The following is a 9,910-nucleotide window of genomic DNA, read 5'->3' as shown; positions in this document are numbered from 1 at the left end:
ATTCATGTTATCCAACTTTGTATAAAAGGAAGATACTCTGGTATAATTTTATGTATTTCGAACTCGGTTTGTAAAACTCTTTGTTGTTATCATTTTGTCACTCTTGTGTATTTTCAAGTTATGTCATGTTGTACCATCTGCGCCCACCTTTGCGTGGGACTACCGGTGTTGTTTCGATCGGGCCGTGGGTTGAGAAAGGATCGCCACATTAAGCCGTTAAGCTAAAGCGCCCGATGTGTTCAAATGACGGCCATTACGCTTAATTAGAGTTTTAATTTGGCGGTTCCGTCACACATATCATAGAAATATCACTAGATCAGCTAAACATTTATCTTATGATCATCTGACCTCTCCTTGGGCTGCTGGACCCGGTTGCAGGGTGGTGGCCGTCCAACGACGGCTGTGCGTGGGGCGGTAGCGGTTAGGCCGAGGGGACTCCGTTGGGTGGCGACCCGTGTGTGGTCACCCGGCGGTGGCCATGCGCAGGGCGACTTTGTTGCCCGGCCGTCGTCGCTTCTAACAAGCTGGTCCTCTTGGCGCAGAGGTGCCCCGGCGGCGCCCCTGCATCGCGCGAGCGGGGGCTTGTGGGACGCGGTCCGGTTGCCCGCAGCGGCGCCCACGGCGTCGGCGCGCGGCCCGCAACGCGGCGCTTCTGGCTTGGCTACAGCGGCCCCTGGCGGCGGCGCCCACGGCCGAGCTACGGCACCCGCGGCTCAGCTTCAGCAGCACCCGCGTCTGCCGCAGTGCCGCGGCGTGAAGCAATGCTTCTATGGCTATCCCAACGGTGGCTCAGCTTCGGGTACTTGCGGGCACACCTGGTCCTGGTGACCGGGGGCGCAACGACGGTGTGTAACCCGGGTCCGGGCGGTGCTGGTGTCTTCTTGGTCTGTGCGGCGGTGTGTTCGATGATGCGTGGTGGTGTGGCCGACTGTGGCTTGCTCGGGCGCTCGCCAATGTTGCCATGGTGGCGTCGTTGGCTGCGCTCGCGTGCTGTGACACCAGCATCACCATGGTGGTGGGGCTTATGGCGCCGGTCTCTTTTACACCGATGCGAGTGAAAACCCAACCTTCTTGGGACGGTGTCGACGGCGCCTTTGGCGTCATGTCCTTCCTGAAGGTGACGTCGGGCATCTCTACCATGGACATTGGCTCCTGTCTCGTGCCGACGGCAAGGACGTCGGCCTCCCTGCCGGATGAAGCGGGTGAAAACCCTTCCCACCTTGGGCTGGCATCGACGGTGTCGTGATCTTCCTGAACGCGATGTCAGGGAATTCTGGCAGGGAGGATTTGCTTCAGTGGTGGGCTTCTTTCTTTCTTCACCTTTCCTTTTCTTTTCTTCAAAAAAAGAAAAAAAAGGGTCCGAGTTGGTAATGGTGGGTGTGTGGTGGCTTGTGTCGATGTTCAAATCTGACCGGGCAGAGTTTGTGGAGGTTTGTGTCGATGACCCAATCCGACCAAGTGGGGTTCTCGTTGAGGCTCATGTTGATGTCACAATCTGACAGGGCAGAGTGTGTACAGGCTCAGGTCGATGACCCAATCCGACCGTGCAGAGTAAGCTGAGGCTCGGGTCGATGTTCAAATCTGACCGGGCAGAGTTTGTGGAGGTTTGTGTCGATGACCCAATCCGACGGAGTGGGGTTCTCGTTGAGGCTCATGTTGATGTCACAATCTGACCGGGCAGAGTGTGTACAGGCTCAGGTCGATGACCCAATCCGACCGTGCAGAGTAAGCTGAGGCTCGGGTCGATGTCCCAATCCGACCGGACAAGTGTTGTAGAGTTGAGTTTAGCGGTGCTTGTTGATGTTTCAATCCAACCGTCTGGTGTTGTTGGTTGTTCTATCTGGGTTTATTCTCTTTTTAATATAATTGAAAATATAATCGGCATCTCTTCTACCTGGTTCGTTTTAAAAAAAATCATCTGATTTGATACGCAGCAACCAAACATGCTTGTCCCCTCACCAGCATTGTGGAAATATTGAAACTGAAGTTAGATGAGATCTTTCCATTCCAAATTTTTAATGACCGTAGCTTTTGTACTAAGACAAATTTATCTAATTTTAATTAAATTTATAGAAAAAATCTAATAACATTTATAATACCAAATAATTTTACTGTCAATACAAATTTCATTATAGTTTCGATAAAACTAAATTGATGTTGTAGATATTGATGGCTTTATTTATGGTAAGCCCTACAGAAGTATTGCATTACATGGTAAATGGTAAAAAGAAGCACGCCGGACAAGATGAGAACATTGACGTCTAGCTAGTTAAAAGAAATTGTGAATTGCGATTCGAATTAGCTGATGGTCATTGAACTTGTGGCTTGCGAGAACTCCGCTGCACGTACGTGTTGTATTCTCCTCCCCTCCCAACAAAAGGGAGAAACATTGGGCCTCTGTGGATTTTTTTCTTGGGAGAGGCCTTTGTGGATGGTTTCGTGTGGCCTGTTGTGTGAGTCGAGTTTTTTTTTTTAAATCGGGCCAATCCATATATGATGAGAGAGAGGCTGGCTAGTCGGCACAATATACTTCCTGGGCTTGTGGCCCATAGGCTTTGTATTAACTGTTCGAGTCAACAGTGTCGTCACTGCTGTGCTGGATTCAACGCGTCCTGGTCCATGAACCATGACTCCAGTACTGGCAGTACCTCTTTCAAGTCGGCTGAGTGTTAGGCCCACATGTCAGTTGGTTAAACCGCCGCCATCCAGCACGAGGCCCGGTTTGCCGACCGAGCTCAGCACATCGCTTCCCAATCCAACGGCAGCCAGGCGCCCACCACCCAAAACCCTTTAAATCCCGCCCCTTGACGCGCACCCGGAGAGGGGCATCGCCCGCGTGCCCTCACCCCGCTCCAATCCCCTCCTCCCCTGACTCCAATGGGAATGACCGCCGCCGCCGCCGCCGCCACGTCCACGTCTCGCCTCCTCCTCCACCACCACGCTGCCGCTGGCTCCGACCGCCGCCACCAGCACCAGCTCAGGTACCCGGCGACCCAGTACGCTCTCTCGCTGCGCTGCGGCTCCGGCCGGCGTGAGGCGGCGGCCGGGGCGCTCCTGCCCGACCGCGTCACCCCGTTCTCCTACGGCGTCGGCGAGGACGCCGATGACCACCCGCGCGAGGAGTGCGGCCTGGTGGGGGTCGTCGGCGACCCGGACGCGTCGTCGCTGTGCTACCTCGGCCTGCAGAAGCTGCAGCACCGCGGGGAGGAGGGGGCCGGCATCGTCGCGGTGGGCGGGGACGGCAAGCTCAAGTCCGTGACGGGGCTGGGTCTCGTGGCCGACGTGTTCGGTGACCCGTCCCGGCTCGCCTCGCTCCCGGGCCCCGCCGCCATCGGGCACGTGCGCTACTCCACCGCCGGCGCCGCCGCGTCGCTGCGGAACGTGCAGCCGTTCCTGGCGGGCTACCGGTTCGGGCAGGTCGCCGTCGCGCACAACGGCAACCTCGTCAACTACCAGGCGCTGCGGAACAAGCTCGAGGCCCGGGGGTCCATCTTCAACACCTCCTCGGACACGGAGGTCATCCTCCACCTCATCGCGACGTCGCTGTCGCGGCCCCTGCTCGCGCGCGTCTGCGACGCGTGCGAGCGCCTCGCGGGGGCCTACTCGCTCCTGTTCCTCACGGCCGACAAGATGTTCGCCGTGCGCGACCCGCACGGGTTCCGCCCGCTCGTGATGGGCCGCCGCCGGAACGGAGCCGTCGTGTTCGCGTCGGAGACCTGCGCGCTGGACCTCATCGACGCCACCTACGAGCGCGAGGTGCAGCCCGGGGAGGTGGTCGTGGTCGACCGCCGCGACATGTCGGTGGCCTCGGCCTGCCTTGTCCCGCACCGCCCGCGCCGCGCCTGCGTCTTCGAGCACATCTACTTCTCGCTCCCCAACTCGGTCGTCTTCTCCCACGCCGTCCACGAGCGCCGCACCGCGTTCGGCCGCGCTCTCGCCGAGGAGTCCCCGGCCCCGGGCGCCGACGTGGTCATCCCGGTGCCGGACTCGGGCTTCTACGCCGCGCTCGGGTTCGCGCGCGCGTCGGGGCTCGAGTTCCAGCAGGGTCTGATCCGGTGGCACTACAGCGGCCGCAGCTTCATCCAGCCGACGCAGGCGATCCGCGACCTCGCCGTGAAGCTCAAGCTCGCCCCCGTGCGCGGTGTCATCGCCGGCAAGAGCGTGGTGGTCGTGGACGACTCGCTGGTGCGCGGCACCACCTCGAGTAAGATCGTGCGCCTGCTCCGCGACGCCGGCGCGCGAGAGGTGCACATGCGGATCGCGAGCCCGCCCGTGGTGGGGTCCTGCCTCTACGGCATCGACACGCCGAGCGAGGGCGAGCTCATCTCCAACCGGATGGACCTGGAGGGCGTGCGCAGGGAGATCGGCAGCGACTCGCTCGCATTCCTCTCTCTCGGCAAGCTGCACGGCATCTACGGCGACGAGGCTGGGGACTACTGCGACGCGTGCTTCTCGCGCAAGTACCCCGTGCTTCCAACTCTGGCCGACCCGGCCGCCGAGCCCGAGGAGTGAGGCGGTCAGCAGGTGAGCTCTGCTGTTCCCCGGCTCTGCACCGGCTGTACTTGTAGGTTTGTTAGATTCAGTTGTGGTCGGACAATTTTGTCTGCCTCAAGGGTCAAGCATTCTATCGTGTTGCTGAAGGAATACCTATCGATTTGTTCCCTTAAGCTGAGTACCAAATTACCAATAAGATCAGAAGATGAAGTGCTAACATCTTGTTTGTGACCCCCAACTAGCGTCAGCGTTTAGCTATGCCAAAACCTGGGTAATTCCAAATTCAGTGCAAAGAAAATGGCAAAAGCAAAGATCTTGTGCCGCCATAGTTGTGCGTGGGTTACTGCCGGTCAATTTTTTCCATGGCGTTGCAAAATTTTGGCTTCAAACCAAAGTGGATGCCGAATTTCCTGGGCTGGACCTAAATATTGGGAACCAAGCACAACCTAGAAAGTTTCTTCTGCACATTTTTATTCTTCGTGAAGCAGCTAGCAATTAGCTGTAGCCTGCTTCACAATGAATCAACAGTGAAATCGTTATTGTGCCCTATGGCCTTACTCTGTCCTTGACTCATGCATACTTGTTCACCGTCTTTACCATTTCCCAAAGGTTGAGAGTTCTTTCACCGTAGCCTGTAGGATATGCATGCCTCTGTCCATGAATCAATGATTATTGCCTGCCTTGATCCTGTAAACGTAAGACGTCGAAAAGTATGTGAAAGCAAGAAGCTCCAGCGAGGTGAGCGCCGCAAGCAGCAGGTAGAAGTAGTCGAGGTGCCCCCGGTTCAGGTCGTCTGCGAACCAGCTCGTGCCGCCGTTCCTCGTCGTAATGCCGTCGATGACCGTGATGAGGAAGCTGCTGATGAAGCTGCCGACGCCGAGGACGCTCAGGTAGAGCGCGAGCCCGAGGCTCTTGAGCGCGCCGGGGACCTGATCGTAGAAGAACTCCTGCATGCCGACCATGGTGAACACGTCGGCCGCGCCGAGGAGCACGTACTGCGGCACGATCCACCACAGGCTCATGGGGACCGCCGCGCCCGAGCCACCATCCACCGGGCCGGCGTCCCTCGCCGCCCGCAGCCGCTTCATCTCCACCAGCGCGGCGACGACCAGGGTGACCATGGCCAGGGCGATCCCGGTGCCGATCCGCTGCAGCATCGTAACGCCCGAGGCGACGCCGGAGACCCTGCGCGCCACGGGCACTAGGACGCGGTCGTACAGCACGATGCAGGCAACCATGCTGACGCCGAGGAAGCACTGCAGCGCCGCGGGGGGTATCTGGAACGACGGCCCGACCCGCCGGTCCAGCGTCCCCGCCTGCTTGGTGAAGAGCGTGGGCGGCTGCGCGAACACCGCGCCGTAAAGGAGGCACGTCGCCCATATCGGGAACAGCCTCGCCAGCCCGTTCACCTCCTCCGCGAGCATCGCGTCCTCGGCAAGCTCACCGTCGCCGCGCTCCAGCTCGGGCCAGGCTCCCTTGGACCTCTTCCTCCAGGCGACGAAGGCCTTGCCGACGAGGGAGAACGTGGCGGCACAGCCGTTGCTGCCGCCTCCCGAGCCGTAGAACCGGTAGGTCCTGGTGCCGAGCAGGAAGATGGCGAGCGCGAGCAGCATGACCATGGACGGCACGCCGAAGCCGAGGGCCCAGCCGACGTTGTCCTGCACGTAGCTCATGAGCGCGACCGTCACGGTGGCGCTCCCGCAGAGCCCGAAATACCACCAGTTGAAGAAGGAGGCCCGGGACAGGGACTCGTCGGGGTCCGTGGCGTCGAATTGGTCGGCGCCGAAGGCCTGGACGCAGGGCTTGTGCCCGCTCTGGGCGATGGCCACCAGGTAGAGGGAGACGTAGAAAAAGGCCGTCTGGACGGGGGAAGGCGGGCATGCTCCTCGGCTGCCGGCGGCGACACCGCATTGTTGAGTTGATGGGAACATGGATGAGAGCGTCAGCATCCCGAGGCCCTGCAGATTTGACAAATTTGGATGAGGAGGATGGTCATTTTGATGCAGAATCAAAGCTTGGGATGCACTGGCATGTAATTCTTCGTGTGGCGATATTTCAACAGTAAAATGAGGGAGAACGCCTAACGCAAATTAGAGGCGCATTCGTTTTTCCAAAAAAAAAAGATTTCAAGCATTCCATGCTGAGCAAAAAAAAAAGGTACTGAAATCACTGTGGGGTGGGTGGGTGGGGGCAGGATACTGAATTCTGTAATTGGGATCGTAAAGGGTCACATTCCGGTATTGGCGGCAAAAACTACATGCTCACAAGGGTCGTATGTCGGTATTCGCGGTGGTTAAATAGAGGTAGGGTTAAGTGTACGTGTATGTCCGCGTCTGTATTTCGCTATTTTTTTTTGGATTTTTGATACTCTTTGAACATGGCTACGCTTTAATGCAATGGTTTAATAGAGAAGCAATGATTCGAACCTCTAAGGTACGCAGGACGGAAGATTTGTTACCTAAATTAGACTTGGCGTGATTCGCTTTGGCTTCCCATTTGGTTGGTTCCGTTTAATTCGAACGCAACCACCGGCCGATACTTCTCATTTTGATTTGCCTCTGTTGTCAGGCTCTGCTGGAGGATACAAGGCACGCTTTCTGCTGAAGTTGACTCACAGAGAACGAGACTGAACCAACCAAAGGCGTCTCCAGAGTCCAGAGAAGATGCGTGCAGAGTGCAGCAGTTGAAAATCGGGGCAGTTTTTACACACGAGGACGACGTCGCGTGTCTGTTGAGTCCAGAACGCTTGTACGGAAAAACAATAGATTTGTTTTTCTTTTGGTACGTTTGATAGGTATGGATGCTTCAGGATGAAGAGCCGCTGGAGTTTGCTTCAGAACGACGCACAGATCAGCTACTGCCGAGCACTACGGTTTGTTGATATCTGAAGGAGTGAAGTTGCAAACCATTACTTGTCTGCTTCTCGGAATCTATCCGCTCTCAATGAAAATTATCCCGACTGATTCAGTAGGATCACCACTACGCGGCTTTCATCCATGCGCGCCCCTCGTGAGGAACTTCTATAGACTATACTGTGGGCTTTCATATGATTGCGGACAGGTCAGCGATGACATGACAGCGAAAAATAATGCACGCAAATTCAGGGGTCGGAACTTGTGGCTGATAAACTATGCCGGAAAAAAAGTGGTTCTGTCTCAAGGCAGATAGAGAGAGGAGGGAACTGCTGCGAGATGGAGGAGGAGGAGGAGGAGGAGGAGGAGGAGGGGGTGCGGTTGTTGGGGGCGCTGACCATGATGTAGAGCACGGAGGAGGCGACGATGGTGCGGTAGCGGCCGAGCCAGGAGTCGGCGACGGCGGCGCCGAGGAGGGGCAGCATGGCCGCGGCGCCCGACCACGCGTTGATGGCCGCGGCGGCCGACGCTGTGGTCTGGCCGAGCGGGCCGGTCAGGTAGCTGATCAGGTTCGAGGAGACGCCGTAGTACGCGAACCGCTCCGCCACCTCCACCCCTGCAACGCGCGCGGCTCTCACCAGTCACCAATAAGCGAGAATCGAATCGGATCGAGGTCGAGTGCGCGCGGGGCGGGATCATGGCTTACAGATTATGAAGAGCGCCGACTTCCAGCCGCCCTTGGGCGGCGCGCGGCGGCGGGGGAGGAGCGGGTTCGTCGAGCCAGGGCCCGACTCCGACGCCATGGCTGGCTGGCTGGCGACTGAGCCAGGGATCTGTGCAGTGCCTTCTCGGCGTAGGCGTGGCGTGTCTCGAGGAGTTGAGGAGGAAGCGGTGGGCTGGGCAGCACGGGCGTGTGGGCAGCTGGGGCGTGCTGGCGGCAGGCCGGCCGTGCCTTGGCTAATTTGTCCGGTGACCAGGTGGTTGCTAATGTTTGCAAACAAACTGTGGCCAAACAGGGTTCGGTACTTCGGTCTGTCTAGTTCATTATCTGCCTCAACGCGGCTGGCCACGGTTCGAGCTTGCCCGCCGAACAGAAAGAGATAAGGCTATCTCCAACCGTCGTTCTCTGTATCTTTTATTTACAGAATTCTCTAAAAGATTCTCTCCTCTATATCTCATTTCTGTCCAATAACGTTCTCTAAATCTCGTTCTCTATACATTAAACCTTAGAAACGTATTTTATTCCAAATTTTTGTACGTACGTATTTATCATACCTCAAATACTATGGACATATTTTATTTTTATTTAATTCAGTGTTTAAAACGTAAAGAAAAAATAGAGAAGAGGAGAGAGAATCTCTATATATATATAGAGGAAACCTGTAGCGTTCTCTATTTTAGAGGACCATTTAGAGAACGCTGCTGGAGCAATAGAGAACAGAATCTTCTCTATATATAGGGTACAGAACGGTTTAGAGCGCACCGTTGGAGACAGCCTAAGGCCCCTTTGGAACTAGGATTCTGGAAATACAAGATTAGAAAAAAATATTATAGATTAACAAGTAAAATGTTGTGTCATCTAGATCCGTCAACTTTGAAAGTGCATTTTGGATCACAAACTTGCAAAGGTGCGTCACTCATACCCGTGAACTCCAAAAGTGCATTTATGGGTTCATAAATTTTTTAAATTGTTCACCGCAAATCCTCACATATGCACTAATTCTAGCGTGCACGCAAAAAATGTTCACAGCAAAACCTCACGTACGCACGTAATTCTAGCATGCACGCTAACTGTAGGTTTCTGAGACTGTCAACATGAATTATGATGAGAATTGACTCTTTGCCTCTAGTTTTCTTCTCCACCATACCATCTCCCTCCACTTCCTCTTGACCGGTCGATCCTGCCACTTGCTAGGCTGTCTAAGGCTGCCGTTCGGGGTGCCTCCCACTGTGGTGGCTAAGGCCACGTTGGCGATGGCGCTGATGTGTACCATATATGGTCATCCGGTGGACGCACTAGTGGACGTGGTGGGCGGATTAGAGAGCGGCAGGATGGCACGACAGCCCGTGCTGGGTTGCATAAGAGAGAAGAAGAGAAGAGGGAGATAAATGAGATGGGAGACATGCATTCAGCGTGTCATATCAGCATTACGTGCATACGTGGATACATATGGACCTGAGATAAACAATTTAAAAAGTTTGTGAATCCAGAAATATACTTGTGGAGTTAACGGACCTAAGTGACACACCCTTACAAGTTTTTTGATCTAGAAATGCAGTTTTGGAGTTGACGAAGCTAAATGACACACCCTTACAAGTTTAGAGACCGCCGGTGTATTTTACTCTAGATCGAAAAAACATAGTGCAAGAGTGAACGTTTGGATGGAATACAGGAAAAATATTGGAATTTGATGAGAGAGAGTAACGCAAAGGGAATTTTATGGAGGTTCAACATCCTCCAAAATCTCCAATCTCCGTTCCATAGAAATTTCATATGATTTATAGGCTATACTACATATATTTTCTAAAATAATTAAGATCCTAGCCATTCATTTATTTATGTT

General features: G+C 55.3%; 2 protein-coding genes across 2 annotated transcripts; one reads left to right on the top strand and one right to left on the bottom strand.

Annotated features, from left to right (window-relative positions):
- Nucleotides 1–2,611: 2,611 nt before the first annotated feature.
- LOC112886223 (amidophosphoribosyltransferase, chloroplastic-like) lies at nt 2,612–7,701 on the top strand. Its single transcript, XM_025952043.1, has 2 exons — nt 2,612–4,524; nt 7,063–7,701. The coding sequence occupies exon 1, from the start codon at nt 2,878–2,880 to the stop codon at nt 4,510–4,512; it is 1,635 nt and encodes a 544-aa protein (XP_025807828.1). The 5' UTR covers nt 2,612–2,877; the 3' UTR covers nt 4,513–4,524; nt 7,063–7,701.
- On the bottom strand, nt 4,894–8,523 carry LOC112886224 (protein NRT1/ PTR FAMILY 5.10-like). Its single transcript, XM_025952044.1, has 3 exons — nt 8,053–8,523; nt 7,745–7,962; nt 4,894–6,452 (listed from the first exon to the last, which is right to left on the bottom strand). Exons 1-3 carry the CDS (start codon nt 8,147–8,149, stop codon nt 5,157–5,159), a joined length of 1,611 nt encoding a protein of 536 aa, XP_025807829.1. The 5' UTR covers nt 8,150–8,523; the 3' UTR covers nt 4,894–5,156.
- Nucleotides 8,524–9,910: the final 1,387 nt, after the last annotated feature.

Source organism: Panicum hallii, chromosome 3 (genome assembly GCF_002211085.1).
Source record: "Panicum hallii strain FIL2 chromosome 3, PHallii_v3.1, whole genome shotgun sequence".
Taxonomy (NCBI): domain Eukaryota; kingdom Viridiplantae; phylum Streptophyta; class Magnoliopsida; order Poales; family Poaceae; genus Panicum; species Panicum hallii.
This window is presented reverse-complemented; position numbering and strand designations above follow the sequence as displayed.